The sequence below is a fragment of the Sminthopsis crassicaudata genome, chromosome 2, assembly GCF_048593235.1.
Source record: "Sminthopsis crassicaudata isolate SCR6 chromosome 2, ASM4859323v1, whole genome shotgun sequence".
Classification (NCBI taxonomy): Eukaryota; Metazoa; Chordata; class Mammalia; order Dasyuromorphia; family Dasyuridae; genus Sminthopsis; species Sminthopsis crassicaudata.
In genome coordinates this window covers 478,715,479-478,742,099 of record NC_133618.1, presented here as the reverse complement: position 1 = coordinate 478,742,099, position 26,621 = coordinate 478,715,479, and the positions used below count along the sequence as shown (strand labels likewise).

The window sequence follows — 26,621 nt, the reverse complement described above, 5'->3', positions numbered from 1 at the left end:
TGCGGCAAAGTGCTGGTTTTGCAGCCAACGTTGCTGAGTCCGCATCCCTCCGCAGACACGGGCCATGGAGTCCTGAATGTCCCGCTCTCTGTGGCTGTTTGCTCATCTCTAAAATTAAGGAGCTGGTCTAAACGATGTCTCCGCTTCCTCCCAAAGCTGTCACACTATCATACAAAGATACACAGACCTCGTTCTCAAGGACTTTTATCATCTAATGTTTGTTGTTGTTTTGGGGTTAGTTCGCTCCTCCTGACCCATCGGGAGCTTTCTTGGCAGAGACACTGGAGGGTTCGCCGGTTCCTTCTCCGGCTCATTTTACAGAGGAAAAACCTTGCCCACAGTCACACGGCTGGGAAGTGTCCGAGGCCGAATTTGAACTCATGCAATTGTGTCTTCGGGCCGAGGGGCGCTCTTTCGAAGCCTCCACGTGACTGATCTTTAGCTTGGCCAAACACTGCACAAGCATCACTCCACCACAGAAACACCCATTTCCCTGGCTCCGCCCCTTGCTCTGGCCCCGCCCTCGGGAGGGATGGAGGAAGGCTGAGAGGATGTCTATAGGAGGTATACCTGTAAACACTGCCGGGTCTGCAAAACCCCGGAGTGGGCTCTGCTCCGACGCCTGCCCTCGGCGTTGGGAAGGCAGGAAACTGGTGGCATCTGATGTGAGAAACTCTGATCCCAGACAAGGGAACGGAGCCGGGCAGTTCCCCGAGATCGCAGCCCTGACCCCTCCATTGCCCTATCTTCCCATACAGGACAGCGCACCCGAGGACCTCTCGGCCCCGCCCCACTCAGACCCCCGGCATGCCCTGGGCACCGATTGGCCGATACTCCCTGAAAGGGGCGTGGCGAGCGTGGGTGGGGCGCAGGCTAACCACGGAGGGAGACTCTGATTGGCTAGGGAGCGAGGGCGCAGTCCGTGTGGGTGGAACGTTGGGGAGTCCGAACATTCCACCCGGGGACGGTCCGGCCCAGAGCTGGGGCTGCTCCTTTCGCCGCGCTTCCCTGTCTCGAGCCCGGCCCGGCCCAGCCCGGGTCAGCACCGGCCAATTGCAGTCCAACAGGATCCAGAAGGGATAAGGTAAAAAGCCCTGGGCTCAAACTCCTTGCAGTTTTCCCCTAGGGATGCTCTCTCTGTCAGCCAGCTCGTTGCTGGTCCAGTGTGTCTCTGCTGGGGAAACACCCCTAGTGCCCCTGAACCCTGCCTTCTGCTCCCCGGCCGTCTGTCCCCTCTCTCCGCTTCTTCCTGCTCCCTTGGCCTCCCATTTATTCCCGGATCCCCATTGTGCATCCCCCCAATAACTTTGTTCTGGCCTCCTCCTGAGCTATCCCCTTAATCTGCCCGCCCCTGACTTCCCTATTTCTGGAGATGGAAGCCGTCCTTCCCGCTTGGGAGGCTGGTCACCTCAGATACTTCCCTTTCCTTTACCACATATGCAGTCACCTGCCAGGCCTACCGCTTCCGGAACAGCGCTCCCCGAAACTCTTCCTCCAGGGCACGCGGCCATCCTAGCTCGACCTCTCCGCTCTTCTGTTCTTGAGTACCTTAATAGCCTCCCCTTCTTATCTCCAGTTCTTCCTTCTCACCCTGTCAGATTAATCTCACTGCAGTCCCGGGATCATGTCACTTCCCTTCTCCAAACCTTCTGTGACTCCCTATTGTCCACGAAATAGACATTAAATAAAACCACAGCCATCGGGGCCCACCACTGGTGGGACCAACCACCTGCCCAGCCTGGCCTCGCACTAGCGCCACTTCACACGCTTCCGTCCCAGCCAGCCCGGGCTCCCCCATGTTCCTGTTCTTGTCCTAACTCACCGCAGGCCTCTGCTCACACCACTCTAACTCTGGGAACAGACTTTACTGTTTTCTCCGTTAATCACAATTAACCAAAACGGCTCCTTTACAATCTTGCTTCGTGTATGGCAGTTATTTATTTATTTGTCTTTCCTCACTCACATATACATTAAATTGTAAAGAGAACTTGGGCAGTGCAGTGAGCTTAGGGGTCTTTCCAGAAAAATCCAACCCAAAGTCTTTATGGTGTAAATTGGCATGTCAGCTTCATCGAGCACAAGGCCACAAGGGACAGGACAGCTCTCTTTGGAGATGCCTGTCATTCGAGGACAGATCTAACTGCAGTAGAAGTAAATTACAAAGGGACAAACTGAGGCTTGACAGGAGGGAAAACTCCCCAACAAACAGCAAACAGCCTCCAGAAGTAATGGGTTACTGCTCCCTAAGATCATCAAGCAAAAGCCAGATGACCATTTGTCTTGTCCTGTACAGGGGATTCTTGCTTGGGAGGGGCTTGGGCTGAATAATTACAGAAGTCCCGGCTAACTTGGAAATTCTAATATCTGGTGGTTCTATGAGATGGCAGGTGGACCACTACCATGTGGAAGATGGAAGAGAGTCCCTAATAGATGAGGCTCCACCTCTGTTCCCTGACCTCTGGGAAGGAATAGAGGGAAACGGTGTTATCACCTCAATGTGGGGCAGCGGAAAGCCCCTGAGATTAGATATCTGAAGACTTGGATTTTAATTTCTGCCCAATTCACTGTAATTCCCTATGGCATTGGGCAAGTTGATTTGCTTTTCAAATTCATCTCAATTTCCTTATTTATAAAATGATATGATTGAGCTACATGATCTCAAAAGTCCCTTCCAATTCTACAAAGTCCATTATCTTTATTGGACTAATGGAGAACTTCAGATGGAGAGGTGAGGAAGTCTTTGTTCATGAAGATCTGCACGTCCTCCAGGCCGCTGACCCACTTCTCAGACCGGGCCTGTGGGACAGAGGAGATCGATTCATTGAAGGTCACATTTTACACTTGGTTCACTCCTTTAAAAGACAACCTAGGATCCTGGGGGCATAGATTTAGAGTTGCAAAGGACCAGAAAGGCCAGCTAGTCTAGGCCCTTTATTTTTTACACAAAGAAATTGACACTTAGAGAAGATACATAACTTACTTACAGAGGTCCCACCTGTGGCAAGTGCCAGAACCCAGCTCCTAGCTACAAACCCAGAACTCTTTCCACTGCAACACGGTCCTTTGGACCCAGATTGTTGGTGATTGGAGTCGGGGTATCCTGAATTAGCTCTGTGAATTAGCCACTTCTTACTTATAAATAAAAGGTGCTTTCCTCTAAAGAGCCAGGTCCCAGTAACTACTGCTCATTAGCTGCGCCCAAAATCCAGGCCCAAGCTGAGTGTCTGGGTTTGTGAGCAGGATTGGCTTTAGCTGTTCCCACTGGCTGGCTATCTAAAGGCTTGTGTTTCCATTTAGATTCCCAAAACCAGGGAAATCAATTGTATCCTGCTGGAATTGCATTGTATTGCACACGTCAGCCCTGTGGGACTGCCAAGACCTTGTGATTTGGGTCCTGTTCTGCTGAGTAAATATGACCTGCCCTGCCAACTGCCCTCCATGAGCTGGTCCTGATATGGGGTAGAGAGAATACTGAGGGAAAGAAGCTGGGACAGGGCCATGCTAGGGGCACGGTAAGTCTAGTCTTGTTGACAGGCCAAGCTGTATCTAAGTGCTTCATTCAGAACCATCAGGTCCAAGTAGAGAGTGGTTTTAAATGTTCCCTGACTCCAGGACAGGATTTAAGAACTGAACTCTGTCCCAGGGCAGGGTTCCCAATCTTTATGTCATGGACTCTGACTGTCTGGTAAAACCTATAGACCCCCTTCTGAGAATAATGGTTTTTAAATGCATAAAATAAAATAGGCAGGATTACAAAGGAAATTAATCATAGTGAAAAATCAAGGTCTAACTTTTGGGTTTTTCCAAGCCAAGATCACAGGATTCCTGAAATCAGCCCAAGGACTTCAGGTTTAATAATATCTGTCTAGGGAAAGGGAAGACATGATTTTTCTGATATAAAGAACTTCTCTTTATAGATCAGCCCTACTCTGCAACCTAAGAATCTTACAGCACTGCTTGGGGTGCTGGGAATGTAAGTGTCTTGCCCAGGGTCACACAGCCAGTAGGTATTAGAGGTAAGAAATTAATCCAGTCCTTCCTACTTAGAATCTGGGTCTCTACCCACAAGGCCACAAGGCCTTTCTGCACAAGTATTATCCCTGTTTTACAGATGAAGAAACAAAAGCTCAACCAGGCTTAGAGATGGTACTTAAATAACAGGCCTGATATGGTGGTAAGGTGCTTTAGACTTCAGGCACTTCTCTGAGGCTCAGTTTCCTTCTCTTATAAAAATTAAGTATTTGATGATCTCTAGGGATCTTCTTAAGTCTACCTGAATGCATTTGAGTGTTTCGTGTACCACACATTGTCTCTTTTGAGAAAACTGAAAATGAAAGATCTATTTCCTGCCCTCAAGGAGCTTACAGTCTCGTAAAGGTAGTAAAAGGTGTCCATGTGTGACTCTTTCTAGAGAGAAAGTGATAAATGCAGTTGATGTAGAAAGAATGCTAGATTTCAAATCAGAGGATCTGAGATCTGTTGCCTCGTCTGATTTTGGACAAATTTCTCCCCTTGTCTAGATAAGATGATCTCTGAATCCCATGATTCTCTGATTTCATAAAACATTTTAAGCAGTCCTGTCCTTGTTGAAATAAGAAAAGTATGAGATATGGTTCCTGTCTCCTTGGAGTTTATAATTTAGTAACAGAGATAAGATTTGTATATGTGAAACAATAACGAACAAGAAGATGGACTAGAATGGAATCTTAAATCTGTGGCATATACACAATTTGATATCATCAGTAAAGACTGAAATGATGAGAAAAAGTTTAATGGATTAGATAGAGTTGATTTTTGAAGGATGAATGGAATTTGGGTAAGTGAAGGGGACCAAGAAGGAAAAGCAATATGAACAAAGGTCTAAAGGGAAGGACAAAATGAGGTATGTTTCTGAGTCAGTGGGAAGACTAGCCTAGATAGATCAGTCAATCAACCAATAAGCACTTATTAAGTGCTTAATATGTGCCAGGCACACATTGCCAAGTGCTAAAGATAAAAAAAAAGGCAAAAACAAGGTTGTGGTTCTCAAAGAGTTCAAGTTTTAATGGGAAGGACACATACAAATGAAATTATGTGCATTTAAGATATATACCATGTAAATGGAAAGTAATCTTAGAGAGAAAAAACCAGCAGCTGGGGACACAGGAACAATCTCATAAAGAAACCAAGATTTGAGATCAGAGAGACCCTATGGAGAAAGTCATGGGAAATAGTAAGTTAGATATATAGGGTATCCCAGATTAGAAAGGGCCTTGAAACTCAAGCTGAAGACTTTTAGCTAAGTCTCATTCTTTCAATAGCTGTCATTATAATCATTTAGAGAGACCACATGAAATAGTGGATGCAGAACTGGACTGAGAGTCTTGCATTTGAATCCTGTCTCAGATACTTCCTAACTATGTGGTTCTCGGCAAGTTATCCTCTGAACCTCAGTTTCTTTTTCTGTAAAATGAAGATATCATTACAATGAGAATCAATTGGTTAATTATATAAAGCACTTATGAGACAATAATGTAAAGTACTTTATAAAACACGAAGAACTATAAAAATGCTATTATTATAAAAGAGCAGCTAAGTGACACAGTCATACCTCTTTATGAGTTTAAATCCAGCCTTTCCAGGGAGGGGGAGAAAAAGAGAAGGAGGGAGGGAGAGAGGAAAGAAGAGAGGGAAGGAAGGAGGAAAGGAAGAGTATCTTACTATCTTACAAAGAGTAATAATCTGTAAAAGCTTTCCTGGTTCAGAGTCTATATCAGCTCTGGGGAGGGCATATGGTATTCTTCACTACATATTTGAAGACCCAAACTGATATGAGAAATATTAGGCCATCAGAGAATTGTGGGATTTAGAGATCTTTTCATCCAGATATAGGGAAAAACTTGTCCAAAGTCACATGAGACAATAGATCTCAGTTTGAAATCTTGCATTCTTTCTCCATCAACTGCATTTATAACCTTCTGTCTAGAAAATAGAATTTATATTCAGAGCAGACTATGAGTTTAAATACTAATAAAGAGCTGCTGCTCTATTGTGTATGATCCCAAGCATGTCAACTAATGTCTCTCAGCCTCAGTTTCTTCATCTATATAATAAAATGAGAGGGTTTTACTTGATGCTCACTTGGTTCCCTTACATCTCTAAAACCTTTCTGATACAAAGAAAGAGCTGTCCCCACTCTAATGACTATGCTATGCAGGAAGGAAGGAAGGGAATGAGCATTTATTGAGCACCTACTATGTGCCATGCACTTACAAATATTATCTCTATAAATTATTTTTTGGCTACTCACTGGGGAGGCTGATCCTTAACAATGACCATTGACTTCCTGTGGGAAGTCTGTTTATGGACAGAAGCAACAGAAGCACCAAAGGCTCCCTGAGAAATTTCCATCCTCCTTAATGATCATTTTGTCTTTCTCTTGCTTTTTCACCTTTGAGATTAGATAGGCCATGGCTACATCTTGCTCCATCAACTTTGGCTCCATATCAAAGTGCCATTGAAAATTAATTACCAAGTTGTTATAGTTGTTGTTTTAAAGGAGCTTATTTAACATCTATGTGGAATTTTTTTTTCTCCACTCCAAAGATATTCACTGATAGGAAAGGAAGATTAGATAATGCCCAGATGTTGCCATCTCAGCAGATGGCCTCTTTTCCTCTAGTCATCTAGGAAACAATGATATGAAAGAGTCTAAAAAGAACAATTATTATTATTTTCCATCCCACAGCAATCAGACCTCGAATTAAGTGGTGACTTTTTAATTTGCTCTTTGCTTTTCCATCCTTAAATGATAGCGTTTTACTTCACTGGTAAGGAAGAATGAGAGCTTTTCATTTTTCCAGATTGCACTGTATTTAGCAGGAAGAAAAATCTTCAAAAAACACCAGGACCTATTGTAAAGCAGAGCAGAGCTTTAAGTGAGAGCAATTATGACATGGTGAGTGTGAAATTGGATTCTGACCTATCATGCAGAATTGGTGAGTCTCTGGCAAAGCTTCCTCCAGAAGAGCTGCAGGTCTCCTGAACCATTCCCAGATGAGCTTCTTACTCTTCAGAAAAACAAAGTAAGCTCTGGGTCTGGAAGGGTCACTCTGGACTAGGGGAAGAGTTCACCTTTGTCTCCACACACCTATGATTGATGGTGGTGTTTTCTCTCCCTGGAGTTTCTTCTCTTCCTTTAAAGGAAGCTATTTTAATTAATAATATTTTGTTTATTTTTTTATATTTTGTTATAATATAATATTTAACTTAACTATTCTAGGTATTATTTATAAAAGAGAGTCACTCAGACCTGAAGGGAGGGGAAACTTCAGGCCACATATAGTTTGTCCTAGAATCACAGAATAGAGTTAGAAGGGAAACTCAGAGAGTAACAGGAATTACTTGTACAGCTTCCTTGTTGTCTCCTCTTGAACACCCTAGTAACGGGACTCACTACCTCCTGAAACAACTCATTCACTTTATACAAAATAGAATATGTAACATAAAGCCTTTTTAGCAGCCTGGCTTCACCCTCAGTTGAGGCAACAGAGGAAGAATATTTTTGAGGGTACATACTCAAGCCACTGAAAACAAGACAGAAAGGCCTCTGGAGCAACCTGAATCTACCTCCTGATGAGCTTAAACAGTTATACGGGGCATGAAGTGTGTGCAAGTGACTGACATAGAAGTCAGTGCCATAGACTGGCTCCTGGCTAATTAGCAGTGTGCCTTACACCCAGGGCATGACACACCGAGGTTTCTTTGTTGAATTGATAACCAGAAAGTTAGCAGTCTTCCATAATGTATTATCATATCTTTCCCACACTGTCTCCTGATAGCCACTGCTTCTCAGAAGGGATCTGATCCATGTTTAAAATGGGCCCTGGGAAATGAACAGCCCTGGAGATACCTGGTCCCACTGTGTGCGATATTTACTTGATACCTCCTGACTCTATAGTAGACCTTAGATCCTCCTCCACATGCTCTGACTGCCTTTTTTCCCCACCCCTGCTTTCTGAACTTCTAGGGCTTTCCCCCATTAAAAAGTTAGCTCCTTGAGGGCATCATTTTGTTTAATTGCATTTGTCCTCATTAGTATTTAGCCCAGTACTGGCACATAGTGCTTACTAAATGCTCTAGCTAGCTTGCAACTTGCTGATAGTTTTGAAATTTGTATCTAGTCTGTACTAGAATAAAATGGAAAAATATATAGGCCCAAAATGTAATGAGGTGGCCAATTTTGTGGCCAGAAATTCTTGGGCTCCAGGCCTGACTCTGATACATGATGTCAGTATGATTCCGGGTAAGTCATTTAAACTTTCCATGGCTGAACAGTTCTAATTCAAATTTTTAAAAAAGGAAATTTTCTTTAGGGGAGTTCTGTATTCCAATGAAACCATGGGATCTTTAAAAAGATAAGTTCCATGCTTAGCTCTAGGAGTCTTTTGTTTGTATTGGAATTTGGTTTTATCTAGTACTGTTTGGATCAGTAGATACTACTTTGGGACTTTTGAAATATCTATACAGAGACTTCTTTTGTAATGGTATTTGACCCATATAATTAGCTAGACACTCTTCTGGCTCTTGACTTGTTACCCTTTAGTTTGTGGTTTAAAAAAAAAACAAAAAACTATGGTGTCTACATGATCCTTTCTGACTGCAATTCTGAACCTTTTCAAAGAGGAGTACCAAAAAATTAGAATGAATATTGATCTTCTTCCCCTTTCCCTTCCATTCTAAATAGTCAGCTCTTTCATGCTCTTCTGTCTCATTGTTTGTTTTAAATCATTATTTCTCCTCCAGTCTTATTTTTCTGCCCTTGCACTAATTTCATGCTTCTTCCTCTCATTCCTCCCCCTTCTTTATAACATACAGCAACTAGTGCCAAGAATGGTATCCACCTGATTTAATTATCATCAGCATCTCCTTGTCATCAGTGTTATCTGGGCATGAACTCAATGGGAAGTCAGAGAAGGGTGTGGGGTTTGCCATTCTGTGACAACTCTACAGCCATCCTTGGAAAGTCGGACATTTGATTACAGCTGTCAGACTTGTTGGGTCTCATTCTAATAGGCTAGATCAGAACTAGACATCTGTGTAAGTCTCATTCACCCAGTCTCCAATTCTGAGGGCTTAAGCATATTTGAACTGAGGCACATGAAAGCAGTTTAAAAAGTGTAAAGGTGAAATATGACCTTAGGGATATTAATATTCTCATCTTTGTTAATGGGAGAAAAAGGTTATAGATTATTAATTTAAAAAACAAAAATTTTCCAGTTGCTTTCAATCAACTAACCAACCAATCAATCAGTATTTGTTAAGCATCTACTATGAGGCACTGCTAACTAAGCACTCCTCTGTAGCCTAATGAGAGATATATACACATAAATTTATAGATTTACAGCTGGTCGGTGAAGATTTATTTAATCCAGTCACCTCATTTTCTAATTAAGAAAACTGAGACCCAAAGAGAGTAAAGAGTCATCCAGGTAGAAAGTAGCAGTTATGGTTTGAACTTGGACTTCACTTCAAACTTGAACTTTGGACTTGACTTCAAATCTAATGCTCTTGAAGCTAATCTACCTTGCCTTTTCATATCTAAGCATCTTCTGACTCAGTTACATCCAGGGATCCCAGTGGGGAGCCCCAGGTGGTCACACATAAACCAGATGTGGTCACTTAAGGGATATGTGGGTTAGGGCATTTGTGGACTTCTAGAAACAGTAGTGGAAATACATCAGTATGGACTCTATGCTAGGAAGTGGAGATTAAGGCCATTACCCAGTGGTCATGGCCTCCTCCATCAGGGAGGATCTATTCTTCTTCCTCGGTGAGTTGGACACAGTGACTGCCCAGTGGCCAGAATGCAGTTTATTTCTTTTACTCAGATAGAGATTGTGTATATGTATACTTGAGAAAGGGAGTGGGAAGTTCACCTGCTTCCTCTTCAAAGATCGGAACTGAGTCATCCATGGTGGGTAAAGTTTGAGTAAAACATATTTCTCTTCATTTCCTCCCTTGCCTTCCTCTAGCACTGACTTCTGAGAATGCAGAAGCCAGAAGCCTTGTCCTTCATCATCCAAATTAGGCAAGTGAGCCAGTGACAGACAGATTTCTTTCTACTCTTCCTCCATCATTTCCTCTGTCCTCCTCCTCCTCATCCTCATCATCATCTTCCTCCTCCTCTTCTCTTTCTTCCTCCCCCCTTTTTCCCTCAGTCCTTCTCTTCTAACCTTAAGCCTCAAAAAAATTCTTCATCCTCCCTTCTCCAAGTTGAGTCATCTAACACTCCTAAAGTTTACATAAGTCACCAAGAATTTAGATTTGTAGTACCTGTTATATGCAATCTCCTACCTCAACAGGGCTGTCCCAAGTTCAAGATAGTCTATAAGTCTATCTCTTGAGTCTTCATGGTTTTACATTGCATAATTAGCTAAACAATTTTTCTCCTCTGGCCTCTAGATTTATTTGACCTTTAAAGATTTTTCTTATTAATAGTATTTTGTTTTTCCAAATACATGCAAAGATAGTTTTCAACATTCACCTTTGCAAAATTTTGTGTTCCAAATTTTTCTCCCTTTCTCCCCCCTCTCCCTCCCCAATACAGCAAGCAATCTGATATGGGCTAAATGTGTACAATTCTTCTAAACATATTTGACATTTTTTTAAAAATGAGAACATATTCAAATTGGTTTTTGATCCTTACTCTAATATCTCCAGAGATCTGCAATTTCATCCTATTAGCTAGAGTATTCAATTCAAATCAAAAGTCTTCAAGAAAACATCAGCCAGTAAAACATTTTATCAAATGCCTACTTTGCTCCTCTTCCTGAGTTCAAATCCTTCCTCAGACACTAGCTCTGTAACCACAGGCAAGTCACTTAACCTAATTTACCTCAGTTTCCTCACCTGTAAAATGAGCTGGAGAAGGAAATGTCAAAATATTCCAGTAGCTTTGTTAAGAAAACCCGAATGAGGTCACATAGAGTCAGACACAACTGAAAATGATTGAACAAATAAATGCTAAGGGCTGAGCTGAAAGACAGGCTCTGCTTTCAAAAAGTTCACAATCTAGTGAGGAAAACATCATGCAATAACATGTACATGTACAATAACAGTAACATGTACAAACAAGCTACCAACAGGATACTTGGAAATAACTGATAGAGGGAAGGCACTGGAGTTTAGGAGAATTGAGCATGGCTTCCTGTCAGCTAGGACATGAAAGAAGGAGGCAGAAATGAAAAGGGATTGTAGGCATGAGGAACAAGCAAGGAAAATGCAGAGTCAGGAATAAAAAAGGTCACAATAAAACTCTTCTCCCGTTGACCTGAACACATTCTTCCCCAAATATAAATACCGTCAGTGGAAAGAGTAATCACAGCGAATGTGTGTGACGGGACTCATGAATGAGGAAATAGCCATAGAGTTGTGACCAGACACACAAGTGCAAAAGCAACTCCTGTTTCTGACATGAAGACCAGAAGAGGAGAAGGACTGGAGGAGTCTGTCAGGGATACTGTCTTCTGGTCCTCCAGGCCTTTCCTAGTTTGAGGTCTCTGCTAGGTGCTCATGGTGCACGTGGACATGACGGAGTCTCTGTTTGAATTGCCCCCTGCTGATCCCATGAACCCTACCAGGCTCAGGGCCATAGAAGGCAAGTTTTTGGAGCTAAGGACAGAGGCGTTTTTTAAAACATTTATTTATTGGTTTTTTTGTAGTGCTCGTTTAGAAAGCAAAACTTTTAACACACCTGTTTATTGAACTAAACAAGAACTCCCCTGGACTTTTCCCCCTTTGCAAAGGCTGAGTGTTTTTGTTAGAACCTTGGCTAAAATAGGCATTTGCTTCCTTCTGGAATATTTCTTCACTAATTTCTTTAGAATGCAAATTATAATGCAACATTGCATTTTCACTATTTTTATTGTTGTTTGCTTGCATTTTATTTTTTCTCATTATTTTTCCTGTTTGGTTTTATTTTTCTTATGCAGCAAGATAATTGTATAAATATGTATGTATATATTGGATGTAGCATATATTTCCACCATGTTTAACATATATTGGATTACTTGCCATCTAGGACAGGGTGTGGGGGAAGGGGAGGGAAAATTGAAACACAAGGTTTTACAAGGGTTAATGTTGAAAAATTATCCATGCATATGTTTTGAAAATATAAAGTTCTAATAAATTTTAAAAAGAATGCAAATTAGTCCCTGCTAACTCATTGCTTTCACATTCCATTTTTTCTTCTCCAAGGGTAGATTAACCCTTATTCAGTCTTCATTCTGATTCTGGGGTAGGAAGGATATCCCTTCTTAATTTCTGATTTGGGATCCTGTACCACCAAAGCTAGCAAGGATGAGCAGTGGACAGAGCACTGTGCCTACTTTAAGGAAGATCTAAATTCAAATTCTGTCTCAAGACATTAGCAAGTGATTTAACCTTTGACTCACTAAGTTTCCTCAACTGTACAATAAATACAATACTAGCACCTAGCTCCCAGGGTTATTGCTGCCTTGTAATAGACACTTAACAAATACTTGTTTTCTTCCTTCCTTTCAAATTCATTTCAGGTTACTGCGCCATGAGAATGTCATAGAAGGGTACCCAAAAATTACTTTAGATATATAAAGGTGAGCAAGCACTTAAAAACAAGGGCCAGAGGTCCAGTTATTGTCTTCTTAAATGCATTCTAACCTTTTAATATGTATTTGTAGCCATTAATATGAATAAATTTAATTGAATTTAAAATAAAACTTTTCCAGGCTTTAAGCCCGTTCTACATACTGACAAGTTGGAAATCCCACTGCTTAGTGGAATAAGCTATCAGGATGGGTAAGAAAGCATTTACTGCTGCCCCCCAGGGAGCTCACCTCCCACTTTCAAAGGAAGTCTCTAAGAAAGTGAGGTTTGCTATACAGAATTTTGCTGTACAGCCAACTTGTTTCAAATTCATCTGTTCTGTATGTCACAGGATACCTGAGGTGTAAATTAGTTCTTTCTAGAACATAACTGGTTCCCAAAGATCGCTTCCCAGATTGAAATGTTGGCGAACTTCAGCTGTGGCTGATAGACTTGGCAAAGAAAACCCAAATGGGGAGATCTTGCAGAGCCTTAGAAATTAGGGGGTGGGGAGTGGGATACAAAAGGAAAATAATTCATTAATAGAATGTAAATTCTTTGAGAACAGGGATCCTTTCAGTATGTTTGTTTTTTAGTCCCCTTAACATCTAAGACATTGGCCAGCATAGAGTAGCTGTTTAATGGATGCTTGTTGATTGACTGATTTATTTAATATAGTGGGAAAAGCCTAGAGTTGGAATCAGGACAGAGGTTAAAATTTTAGCTCCCTCACACCACATATTGACATACTATGGGCTGTAGACAAATCACTTTCCCTCTCTGAATGGCAGTATCCTTCCTCACTATGGAAGTTTCTCACTATGAAACTATCAATTTCACTGCATTATTATGAGTTTACTTTGTAAACTTTAAAGTGCTTTATGTGCGTTATTATATTGCTTTTTATTATGAATTTAACAATCAATATCAACCTTTTATTGCACAGAGAACAGAAAGAGAGAATTCCATGTGAAACTGAATTCCTATTATATGCAATTTTTAATTAATTATGAGGAGGGTAGTGTTTCCCAGTTTTAAGTGACATCTTGTCATTTAACATAATGGTACCAAAACTGCTCTGCTTGTCTATATCTCCTTCTGAACTTCATTTTATTCTCTGAATTTTTAAATATTTCATTGATGTATTTTTCTTTCTTTTCTTTTTTTTTTGGCATTACCCCCCATTCCTCCCATAGTCTCTACCCCCAAAAAGTTCTCTTGTATTTAAGAGTAATCTAGAAAAATAAATTTGCACATTGACAGTACCAGAAAACGTATATCATACTTCACTTCTAGTTCATCATCTCTCTGCCAAGAAATAGGAAGCATGCCTTTATTATTGAGCCATTATTGGTCATTGCACTGATCATGGGCCTTAAATCTTACAAAGTTGTTTTCTTTTTCATTCTTGAAATCATTGTATAAATTGTTCTGCTTCTGTGTACATCATTCACCATTAGCTAATACATGCCAAATCAGTCCTTTTTGTCATTTCTTATAGTTCAGTAATTCTGAACCACTTTCACATAAACATGCTTAGCCATTGTCAAATGAAAGGATATCTGTAAAGGTCCGGAATTGTAAAGGTCTGGTCATCTCTTCAATTATAATCCTTCTCTGGGAGATCTCTTTTCTGTATGATCTTTTCTCTGTGCCGTCTAAACTCAATCCTGGACTAGACTCTTCTTCCTCCAGAGTGCTGTCCCAACTCTGGCTCAGACTCGACTGACTCCAGGCTCAATGTTGTCTTCTTTTATCTCCCAGAGAATGGGCGTGTGAGAACTCAAGGGCTTGTGGGAAAATTACTTCAACCAATGAGCTTGCTCCTTTTAAAGGTTGTGTAAACTCCTTTTCATATGTAAACTCCTCCTCAGAAGTTCAAAGGGGTATAAACGCCCCTTAAAGGCCAGAACCAAAGGTGTGAACTAGAGAATTGTTAGGTAACGATTTAGCACTTAGTAAGAACCTAACAGTTATCCACTTTGTTTCCAGTTCCTTGCTGTAGTAAGAAGCGCTGCTACAGTTATTTTGGTACATGTGGGCTCTTTCCTTCTGTCTTTGATCCGCCTGGTGCATATGCCTAATAGCACTATTATTGGATGGAAGGGCAACATACAATTTAGTGAGGGGAGGAAAGGTATAGGATTTCATCCCAAATTGATTTTCAGAACAACTGGACCAATTCACAGCTCCATCCATCAAGATTGGAGCCTGTCCTGCAAGATTAGGATGCCTGTTCTCCCACTTCCCTCATACAATCAACATTTTCCTTTTTAATCTCCCTTTGCCAATAATGTTATTGCTTATTTCAATTGTTTAATGGCTCTGTGATCTCATCAATGTGGATCCTTCATCTAACTGTGCTCATTGCAACCTCTCCCCAGCCCTTCTTCCTTCATAACTCTTGCCATATTTTCCCATAAAGCCTTCATTGGGGGCAGGGGAGAGGAAAAGAACCATCCAGTGCATAGGAAGCCATTCCCCATTCTTTTAATGCCGTATGGGTACCATTTGTACTAGACTATCCCTCTGTCAGCCCTTGTGCTTGCTAAGCGACCAGCCCATACCCTTATCTAACCATATGTATTCTATATACCATCTTTTATATAATTTCTTGCACACAGATCATCACTGACAACAAGCTAGTCTATTTACACTCAACATATGTCTTTCTATTATCCTCTGCATCTCCGGTGGTTTTTATTCTTCAGAAATTGTGGCATTCCATAATTCATATCATCATTGAAAAAAATAGTGGTATTAAGAATTTGGTTTTGTTTCAAGGAGCAGCATGGGATGGTTGAAAGCCCTGTGTAATTTCCCAAATGCAATCTAGCCTGTTTCTTCTGTTCAGTTCTGGTCCCAGCTAATTATCCTTCTGCAGTGTCCGTCTGAGCTATGTAACCTGATGGACCAATTCCATGGACATCCATCAAGCTGCATGTCATAATGTGCACAATAGGTATTCTTTACCCACTTGGTTTTTCTTGTGTGGATTTCTAAGCCCAGTCTTTTCAAGTGGCTCTAGAATGTACTGGGGCCTAGTGCAAACTGTATAATGCCAGTCCCAGTTATCTTCTCTATGCAGATGGCTCCCAGACCTACATATATCCAACCCTTGTCTCTCTCCTGAACTCTGAGCCCACTTCACCAAGCATTTGCCATGTTATCTCCAAATAGAAGTCTTGTGGGCACCTAAAACTCTGGGTCCCAACATCATAAAGGTTTTTTTTATTATTACTTTCCCACATCTAAACCTACCCTTTTTAGCCACTGGGTTCACAAAGTTGGAGTGATTCTCTAGTGGTTTTTCTACCTCACCCACCACAGACAATCATCAGCTTTCCCCCTTTAACCCTCCCCGCTTGCAATCCTTCCAGACTTCTTCCCTTGGGCTTATCATTAACCCCTCGCTCTCCCTTACATCATGTATCCAGATCCTTTCAGATGTTACCCTCTCTACCTCCACAACATCTCTTTCATCTGACCCCTTATGTCCATATAGCTGCTACTTTAGTTCAGGCCCTCTCACCACTCACTTGGATTACTGCAATGGCCTCCTGCATACTGCCGTCAAAGTAGCTTTCCTTTAACATAAATCTGACTGTGTTACCTGGTCAACTCTAATGGTTCTCTATTGCCCCTAGATACTCCTCTGTTTAGCTTTCAAAGACATATTCAACCTGGTCCCAACCTCTCTTTCCCGCCTCATTAGATAGAATTCTCCTATGTTCTGGGATCCAGCCAAATCAGCCTTCTCTCTCTCTTCCTTACACATAATCCCATTTTTTCTGTTTGGTCTTGTGTTCTATCCATCCCATGTTCTTGGGATGCACTATCTCCTCACATCTGTCTCACAGAGTCCTTCTTCTTCCTCTCAGATGCAGGTCAAACATCCTCTGCATGGAAGCTTTTCAACTGCTAGTGCTACATTCTATCTACTTCTTATTTTTAGCTTCTACAAAATAGTATTCATGTTTATTCACTTTATATTTATGCTGTCTTTATAAATATATTCAACAAAAAGACTAAGGGACAACCTATAGGAGAACCAGGAGAGAAGAGTGCCATGAAAACAGAGAAGAATGAGAAGAAAAGTAATATCTGGGCATTAAAGCTTTAGAAAGGTTAAGTAGATTAAAAATTTTTAAATGGACCACTGGATTTAACTATTAAGAGAAAATGGTTGGGTGGTCAATTCAGAAACTAAATTGCAAGATATTGGCAGATATTTTTGTTTGTTTGTTTGTTTTTAAAAGTTTAGCTGTGAAAGGGAGGAAAGATAAAATAATAGCTGGAGGAGGGATAAGGCATGTAGAATCAAGTGAAGGGTTTTTGTTTTTGTTTTTTTAAGGATGGAAGACATTTGGGTATGTTCAAAAGCAACAGAGATAGACCCATTGAATAAAGGGAAATTAAATATTAGAAAAAGGAAAGATCAAAGTGACATATTCATGGACAAGATGGGAGGAGAGGGACCAAGGCTATAAGTAAAAGAGGAAAGGTGACATTTGCCTTTGGGAAGGGGAAAGGTGACATCTTTCTCTGAGACTGATGCAAAGGAGTAGAGAATGGAGTTAATGTTGAGCTGGTTTGAGGTACAGAATTGAAGACTGGAGAAAGTTCATGATTGTTTCCAGTATTTCATTAAAGGAGGAAATGAATTCATCTGAAAAGAAGGGATGAAGTGGGGTAGGTGACTTGAAGAGAAAAGAGAAAGTTTGAAACAGAATAATCATGTAAGAGTTAAAAGATAGGATGTATCTGGACATTAAGTTGCATCAATTGGTAGTAGATTCAGTCAGCATAGTTCTGGGACTTTTTAATATTAATACCTTCTTATTTTTCAAAATACATCCAAAGATAGTTTTCAACATTCACTCTTACAAAACCTTGTGTTCCAAATTTTTCTCCTTTCTCCCCCTCCCTTTTCCCCTAGATAGCAAGTAATCCAATATAGATTAAACATTTTTTCACATTTATCATGCTGCACAAGAAAAAAATCAGATCAAAAGGGGAAAAAAGAAAGAAAAAAAGCAAACAATTACCAGAAAAAAGGTGAAAATACTATGTTGTGATCCCCATTCAGTCCCCATAGTCCTTCTCCTCTCTGGATGCAGATGGCTCTCTCCACCACAAGTCTATTGGAATTGGCCTGAATCACCTCATTATTAAAAAAGAGCCACGTCCATCAGAAATGATCATCGTAGAGTCTTTTTGTTGTATAATGATGTATAATGATCTCCTGGTTCTGCTCATTTCACTCAGCATCAGTTCATGTAGGTCTCTCCAGGCATCTCTGAAATCATCCTGTTGATCGTTTCTTACAGAAAATAATATTCCATAACTTTCATATACCATAACTTATTCAGCCATTCTCCAACTGATGGGCATCCACTCTGTTTCCAGTTTCTGGCCACTACAAAGAGGGCTGCCACAAATATTCTTGCACATACAAGTCCCTTTCCCTCCTTTAAGATCTCTTTAGGATAAAAGCCCAGTAGTAACACTGCTGGGTCAAAGGGTGTGCACAGTTTGATAGCCGTTAGGGTATTGTTCCAAATTGCTCTTCTTGGGATTTTTTTAAGTCTAGTTCTCCTTTATCTTTTCCATGTGGAAAGGGCAGTGACCACTCACGGCCTGACCTTAGTACTATCTGACATTGAAGTTTTAGCTAGGATGTTGTTTCCAGCCTCACCTGTTTACCTCTCATTAGGAATGTTCCCCGTCTTGGTTCCAGGGACACCTGTTTGGCTTTAGCCCAACTGAGGTTCACAACTCCCAAACTCAAGCAATCAACCTGCCTTAAGCCTCTCTTGGTCTCAGGAGCTATAGAGACATGCATTTCAGTGCCTTGCACTTCTATGACTTCTTCCAGCCATATAGTGTTTTAGAGTATGAAGATGGGATTAGAGAGACTGGATAGTAGATATATTCCAAGTTTTGAGTTTAGAAAGGGATGGGTGTTCACAGGATGTCCACCATGCTTGAAAAGCTTTCTCTCCTTTCTGATTACTGATCTCCTTAGCTTCTTTTAAGTTCCAACTAGAATCCTGGAGTGCCTGGAGATCAGTGACTGCCTTTGCCTCCTTTTGTATCCCAGCACTTAGAATAATGTCTGACATATATTAGGTTATTAACAAATGCTTATTAATTGATTATGAGTCAGAGACTCCAAGGGCAGACAAGAGTATAAGATTAAAATGGTTGAGTATAATGTTAAGATTGGAAAAGGAAAAAAGTGAGACCAAAACAGGGGTGATGGACAGGGAAAGTCAGGACAAATAGTAACTGAAGGTTGAAATAAGGACAAGAAATAGATTTAGGAGATGTTCTGGATGGTAGAGATATGTAGTATTTGTGTGTGCTGAGATAAAGGATATGCCCCCCCCCTTACCTTTGTGAGACTGAGGTGTAACAAAGGTGCAGTTTATGAGACTTAGAAAGGTTAATGTACTGAGAATTCAGGATATCCACATGTGCATTGAAAGTCCTAACCATAAGATCCAAGGTTGGAATATATATAAAGATGTGAGCTAGGAACTAAACTCCTTGGAATTGAGAGGGAATGGCTTAGGGGTCAATAGATAACTCCCACCAGATTTTGCCAGAATGATTTAGCTAGAAAGAATGAACCAAGGAGGGATGACTAAGTAATGGCTGAAGGGGATGATTCTGGAAATAGCTGAAGGAGCAAGGAGCTTGTCTGTTTTTCCACGTGATTCAGTGTGTTGTGGGGGGGAGGAGAATCAGAGAAGTTGAATCCAAATGTTGAGAGACAGTGGTCAGAGATGCAGTGTTCCTGGGAGGAGCCAAGTTTCTGTGGTGGCAAGAAGATGGAAGGAGCTCAGAGGAAGAAGTCTGATCTGAAGGGAGGTTTGTTAATCATGAAATGGATTTTAGAGGGTATGATGGAAGGGGAAAGGGAAGGTCAGGGTTTAGGTAGGCAAAAGGGAGAAATAAAAATATGTAATCAAGGAAAGTATGTGTTTTTCTGGGCAGCCTTCACTTCCCCCTTCTTCTTTCCCCTTCTACCCCTCACCTCTCCCCAGCAAGAAAGGTGGAGAATGGAGGTGAGAGGCTCACCACTTGGGTCAGTCCCTGTGATGGAGTGGCAACAGTTAGTCTGGCCAGATGGGCAAGATCCATATATCTGGATCTGCAGGGATGGAGGAAATGTCCATAGGCCTGAGGCCATAGATCCCATCAAAATACTGATTATGTTAATATTGATATTTAAAGAAGTGTTGAATAGTTACCTCTGGCTATATTTGTCAAGAAATTTTGTGTGAGCTTAACTTACACAGGGAAGACATCATGTTGGAGAAGTACCTATAAGAATAGATTTTTTTTCCTACCAAGTTAAATATTTTTTCAAGACTAATGAACAAAAAAACCTCAGTTTTCTCTGCACCTTTCAGTCAATGGTATAAAACTTTCTGTTAATTGCAAAACTAGGGAGCTATGATTTGCTGGAGAAAATGGTATGAATATCTTGTTTCCTCTTTGTAATTTCATCTTTGATACCTTTAATATGTGTGTACATTATTCTTTTTTTTTTTTATGAGGAGAATATCTTGTTTCCTCTTTGTAATTTTCATCTTTGATACCTTTAATATGTGTGTACATTATTCTTTGTTTAAGTGGTTGTTCCATTTTTCATGTGTCTACTCTCCTTCTTGTTATATCTATAAATGCACTTAGGATGATCTGTCCTAATTGGGTGTCAGGACAAGCTTTCTGCAAATTCATTTTTCTCTCCACCATTATTTGATGTTTGATGGAGTAATACAACAAAAAATAAGCAGGGGACAAATCGTCCTTACCTTGAAGTGTACTAGAGAGATAGCCGAGTTGAATTGTGTAGTAGGGCAGCCTTCTACTTGCTAAGTTGATATTTTTTGAACCCAAGTACAAAATAGAGGAGGACAAGGTCAGAAAGAAATTCATCTGAAAATGATACAAGGTTTTGAGTGGGTTGAAAACTCAATATATCAGTGGTATGCCTGGCCACCAAAAAGAAATGCTTGTGCAATCTTAGGCTGCATGAAGAGAAACTTTGTGTCCAAGACTCGGGAGATTACATTCACTCTGTATCCCGCCTGGGTCCCATCCTGAATGGACCATTGTGTTCCCTTCTGGATGCCATATCCTAGGAAAGAAAGGACAGGATAACAGTGTATATCCCCCACCTCTGCTCTTCTTTTTCTGCAATCTCTGTATTGGTGCTCACATCTGCTCCCGTGCATCCAGTGACCATCTCCAGGAAGATGATTCCCAGATCTTATATCTAGTTCTAGTCTCTTCTATTCCTGCATCATCCTCTGCCCCTTCTAGGCATCTGGAGGTCTTGTAGGTATTTCAAACTCATTATATCCAAATGAGAAGTTAGCATATTTCCCCTCAAATTCACTATCCTCCTCCAAGTTTCCCGTTTATACCAAAATTATCACTTTTCTTCTGGTCACCTGGGTTTGGAAAGCATAATCTGTTCCTCAGTTTTCTCTTTCCCACATGAATAACAACAATAACAATGGCAACATTTTAAAGTTTGTTTCATCTTCACAATAACTTGGAGAGGTAGGTGCTATGGTTTATCCCCATTTTACAGGTGAGCAAACTGTCTGAGGGAGGTTAAGTGACTTATCTAGAATTATACAGCTCTTAGGTATAGGAGGCAGGATTTGAATTCAGGTGTTCCTGACACCAAGTTCAGATCTTTATTGAGTGCATCACCTAGCTAATTCATATCCAATAAGATGATAAGTTTATTACTTATTGAGCTTATATTATTATTATTATTATTTGTTGAATTTTTAAAGCATTTCATTTAGTGAATCAAAATGTAGACTTGAAGGCACTCCCCTAACAAGGTATCTCCCATGTCAAGTTTCTGCTTCCACAATATCTTTACCGTTAGACATTACCTTCTCTCCATTCTCACAACCACCATTCCAGTTCAGTTCCTAACCATCTCTCATCTGAGCTGTTTTAACAGTTGCCTGATTGACATTCACTTTCTAATATCTGTCATTTCAAATCCATCCTTCACACAGCTGCCAAAATAATGCTCCTAAAATTTAAATCAGACCGAGTCACAGACCTGTTCAAACCATCCTTCCTATTACCTCCAGGATAATACACAAATTCCTCAGCTTGACATTTAAAATCCTCCTCAATTTGGTTTCTGCCTATTTTTCCAGGCTTATTGAACATGACTCCCTTCTAGACATTCTGCATTCCAGCCATACTGGCCTATGCTGTTCCCAAACCTTCCCTACCATCTTCCCCCTCCATGCTCTTTTACAGACTGCTCTCATTCTTCCCCATGCTTGGAATATCCTCCCTCCTCAACTCTGCCTCTTGGAATCCCTTCAACTTGCAATACTGATCCTCTTAGATATTGCTGTTCAATCTTTCTTACAAGAATTAAGTATTTACTTAGATGTTCCGATGTCCCCTTTCCCTCTACAAATAACACAACTAGGAGAATGCCAGCACTTAGCACAGTGATTTGCACACAGTAGATACTTTCTACATGTTTGGTAAATTGGATGAAATAGAATCTACTAAATATGATGGTCAGAATGGTAAAGAGCTTCAAAATTAGGGCAAAATAAGATCAGTTGGAAAACTTGGGGATGTTTAGCTTGGAGAAAAGGGGAATGGGGAAGAGAAAAAGGGGAATAGGGACAGAGAAAAGGGGTGAGGAAGTATGCTGCTTGCCTTTGAGTATCTGAAGGGCTACCTTTGGGAAGAGAAATAGCTTTGTTCTGCTGGCTCTCAAGGCCAGAAGCAGTAGCAGTGTGTAAGTTGACTCCTTTTGAGCATTCAGTCCACTCAAAGCTTTTTTTTCCCCCCCAGATGAATTGTTTTCCAATCATTCCCATTCTATCTTATGCTTAAATTCAAAAACATTAGTTTTACAAAAAGCTTTATATTTAGCTGTACTTAATTTCATCTCTCATATCTCCACATGACACTTCAAGGGCATGCACTTTGTGTTTTCTACTTATTACTAGTTGCATTAACTTCATAAAACAGCAAATAAAGGTGAAGGAAAAAGTGAATTTGCAGAAAGCTTGTCATGAGACCCAATTAGGCCAGATTACCCTAAAAACAGACACAAGAAAAACAGAATATATCTATCAGAAAGGTGGATTTTGGCTTGATGGGAGGAAAAGCTTCCTAAAAATTAAGACTATCCAAATGCTTAATGAACTGTGTCAGAAAGTAATGAATCCAAAGACTGGGTAACTACCTCTTATAGATAGGATTCTTTTTCAGATATATATTAGACTAGATAGCCTTTTTTAAAAAATCATTATTTTTAACATTCTTTTTAAAAGAATTGAATTCCAATTTCTTGTCCTTCCTCCATCTATTGAGAAGGCAGGCAATATGATATCAGTTATATATATGAAATCATGGAAAACATATGTACATATTAGCCATGTTGCAAAAAGAAAAGCAAAAAAAAAGTGAAAAAATTTATGCTTCAATCTATTATCAGAGTTCATCATTTTTTCTCTAGAGCTGAATATGTGAGTTTCATCCTACAACTTTGCTTAAGTTATATTGTTTCATCTGGATGGCGTTTGATGTCTTTTGTTATTCTGTATCTCCGGGACTGAAGAGAATACATTTATTAAATGTTTAATATATGCCAGGCTAAGTGCAGGGGATACAAAAAAAGGCAAAAAATTATTATCTGTTCCTTTAAGCAATTCACATTCTAATGGGGAAAACAACATACAGATAGATAGCTGTGGATATTCATCTACCTCCATAAAGTGTACACAGGATTTACTAACCAGTGGTAAAGTCAAGCCTAACTCATAAAATAGTTAAACATGCTGAATGTGTGAATGAATGAAAAAATATGTGAATGAATGGACTTAGCTACTATGGTGCTCCTCAGCTTTGACGTCATTGTGTTCTTACACACAGTTTACAAGTAATAGGTACTGTAAGTGTAGACTGCTGAATGAACCAGTGCCCCCTAGGGAGTCATAGGGTACCACCGTGCTCAAAGGAACTCACTGCAGAAGGCGTGCTGGCAGTGGCCCTCGATGCCCAGTGAGCACGCGTTGGGCACTCAGGCTGGCACCTAGGGGGGTGTTCGCCGCACTGATTGACCCTGCCGTGGCCATTGCTACAATGCTGACTATTTCTCGTGTTTTCTTCCTGTATCTAGGAAAGATCGAGAAGATGGTGGACCACCTGGTGAACACAGAGATCAACAGCCAGAGAATCGCCGCTGTGGAGAACTGCTTTGGCGCCTCGGGGCAGCCTCTCGCCTTGCCAGGCCGGGTGCTGCTGGGCGAGGGCATCCTGACTAAAGAGTGCCGCAAAAAGGCCAAGCCGCGCATCTTTTTCCTCTTCAACGACATTCTGGTGTACGGAAGTATCGTGATCAACAAGCGCAAGTACAGCAGCCAGCACATCATCCCCCTGGAGGAGGTGACCCTGGAGACGCTCCCCAACACCTGGCACGCCAAGAACCGCTGGATGATCAAGACCTCCAAGAAGTCGTTTGTGGTGTCGGCCGCCTCGGTGTCGGAGCGGGAGGAGTGGATCCGGCACATCGAGGAGTGCGTGCGGCGCCAGCTGCGGGCCACGGGCCGCCCGCCCACCACGGAGCACGCGGCGCCCTGGATCCCGGACAAAGCCACGGACATCTGCATGCGCTGCACGCAGACCAAGTTCTCGGCGCTCACGCGGCGGCACCACTGCCGCAAGTGCGGCTTCGTGGTCTGTGGGGACTGCTCCCGCGAACGCTTCCTCCTGCCCCGCCTCTCCTCCAAGCCCCTTCGAGTCTGCGGCCTCTGCTACCGCGAGCTGGCGGCCGAGAAGCAGAAGGAAGAGGGAGAAGCGGAGGGGGAAGGGCGGCGGCGGCCCCAGCGGGGCCTCGCTCACCCGCCAGGGACAGCCTACGGCGCGTCCAGCGGGGAAGATGAGAGCGACAAGTCAGACGAGGACAAAGACGAGGGCTCAGCTGGTTCCTGGCCCGCGGGGCTGGAGTTCTATGCCTCTGGCGTCAAATGGTCATCCTTCCATAGCTAACCTCTGTCCCCCAGCCAGGGCCTGCTCGGAAGCACGCAGCTTCCCCGGGGCAGCAGTGAGGGCTTGGACACCGGACACTCCAGCTCAGACCAGACTCTGACCCTATCCCCAGAGCCCCGTCGTGCTGCTTCACAGTCAGGGAGGGAGCGACAGGAGAGGCCGGCTCATTCTTCGCGCTGCTCTTAGCCTCCCACTCCCTAGAAGACCTGACCCTTTAGTCAAGCTCTGCCCATCGAGCCCAGAGGAAAAGCGGGTCTCTTAGGAGGGTCCCACCCCCACAGCCTCAGCCCTTCCTCGCCTGAGTCAGGGGGCATCGTGCAAAGACGTTTAGTCCAGAGGTGGGGGAGGCCCAGAAGAGACCCAAGGGGAGCAGCTGTCTCCTTCGTTTTTTGGAGCTCCAGACAAAGAGCCAGCTACCCCAAGGACAAGACTCTACCCCGGTGAGCAGCCCGCAGCCCCTCCAGCCCGAATTCTCTGCCACACCATTGCTACAAAAGGCTTCCCAGAGTGGTCAGAAACGTTTCTTCATTCCAAGCACCATTCTGGGAGGGGCCTAAGGAACCGGTGGGGTCCCAAGTACCCTGAAGCCAGATGCCCAGAGATCGCAGCGGCTTCCTCCCTTGTAGAGAAAAGCCGCAATCCACAGAGCCCCAGAAGTTCTCCCTCAGAGCTCTCCCCGGGGTGTCCAGAAGGACCCGATGCTGAGTTCCCAGCCTAGAATGCCCAGCGGCACTGAACAAGCCACACTTCCTTAGTCTAGAAAAGAGTAGGGCTCATGACTGTGGGACTTCCTACCTATATGCTGTATCAGCCCAAATGTGCATAACTATAATACATCTCCTCCACATTTCATTTTTCCCTTCTCTTCATGCTACCAGTCTGGGTGGGTACAGTGGGGGAAAGAGGAAAGAAGGCAGAGTTAAGAGGAAAAGACCAGGGAGGTGGGAGATGTGTACCAAGAAAGACATGATTGGGAGGGAGATGCTTATAAGGCATTGACGCAGATGCAGAGACATACTTGTCTGTTGAAGCAGAAATCTGTTTTCCTTGGCTTTTCTGCTTTGAAGGAAAGCTCTCCATCCTTTTCCTTAGCTCAGCAAGGTCTGCTCTTTCCTGGCTGAATTCAGTAAATCTGTCTTATTTGGTTTAAACTGTCTAATTGATGACTTGAAAGAAGGAAAATTTTTCAGCATCCCTTTCAGCTGAATGCTATTTTATTTTAAAACCATACTTTGATATATTCTCTTGGCTTGGAGAGAACAATCTTAGGGAGCCTGGAATGGATGTTTCTGGCCATTTAGTTTTGAGAATCTTATCCCTGCTTTTTCCCTCCTGTCTACATTGGCTCAGGCGCATAGCTCATTTTGCCCAAGGGTGAAGAAGGCACAGCGAAGGACAATCCCATTTCACCACCACCATTATAAATCTCCTCTTTCTATAAATGGAACCAAGATAGGTGGGTGAAATTTTACATTTAAATTTAAATTTCACATTAAATTCACATAAAATTCCTCTTCCTCTTAAAAACTCAACTATCCTTAGAAGAAATTAAATAATTAGCCCCCATACCTTAATGCAAATGAGATTGTTTTTCCTCTTTGGCCATGGCCCCTCAAAGGAAAAGCAAAGAAAAACCAGCAGAAAATGGAGGCATTGTTTGTCTTTAGTATTCCTCAGACCCTCACCATTTTGGAGCCTTATTGGGAACTTAGTCATTGTTAAGGAGCCCTTTCCTACTCCTCCCTAGATCTTTTAACGTAAGGGCTCTCTCTTGTCCAGATTAATAGTTCCAATTGGTCTGGGTAGTTTGCTAATGAGCTACAACCCCTGTGAGTTCAATCTCCTGAGATACAAAAAGATACAGGGAAGACATAAAGAGGGGAACTGGGCAACTATAACAGTCCAGGAGTTGTTTCACTACCTTTAAAAAATTGGGGTGGCATTCAGAACTT

At 41.9% G+C, this 26,621-nt stretch overlaps 1 protein-coding gene across 4 annotated transcripts; it reads left to right on the top strand.

Annotated features, from left to right (window-relative positions):
- Positions 1–943: 943 nt before the first annotated feature.
- Positions 944–25,521, top strand: PLEKHF1 (pleckstrin homology and FYVE domain containing 1). Of its 4 annotated transcripts, none has more exons than XM_074293281.1 (2): positions 944–1,084; positions 23,801–25,521. In XM_074293281.1, exon 2 carries the CDS (start codon positions 23,815–23,817, stop codon positions 24,667–24,669), a length of 855 nt encoding a protein of 284 aa, XP_074149382.1. In that variant the 5' UTR covers positions 944–1,084; positions 23,801–23,814; the 3' UTR covers positions 24,670–25,521. The 4 variants fall into 4 exon arrangements, with proteins under 4 accessions (XP_074149382.1, XP_074149383.1, XP_074149384.1 ...); XM_074293282.1 differs by lacking the exon at positions 944–1,084 and adding an exon at positions 6,750–7,064; XM_074293283.1 differs by lacking the exon at positions 944–1,084 and adding an exon at positions 12,462–12,614.
- The last annotated feature ends 1,100 nt before the right edge of the window (positions 25,522–26,621 follow it).

Coding starts and splice junctions, on each gene's coding strand:
- PLEKHF1 (XM_074293280.1), top strand. CDS start 19,395: ATGCAGTGTTCCTGGGAGGAGCCAAGTTTCTGTGGTGGCAAGAAGATG. Junction 19,480..23,800: donor GAAGTCTGATCTGAAGGGAG/GTTTGTTAATCA, acceptor TCCTGTATCTAG/GAAAGATCGAGAAGATGGTG.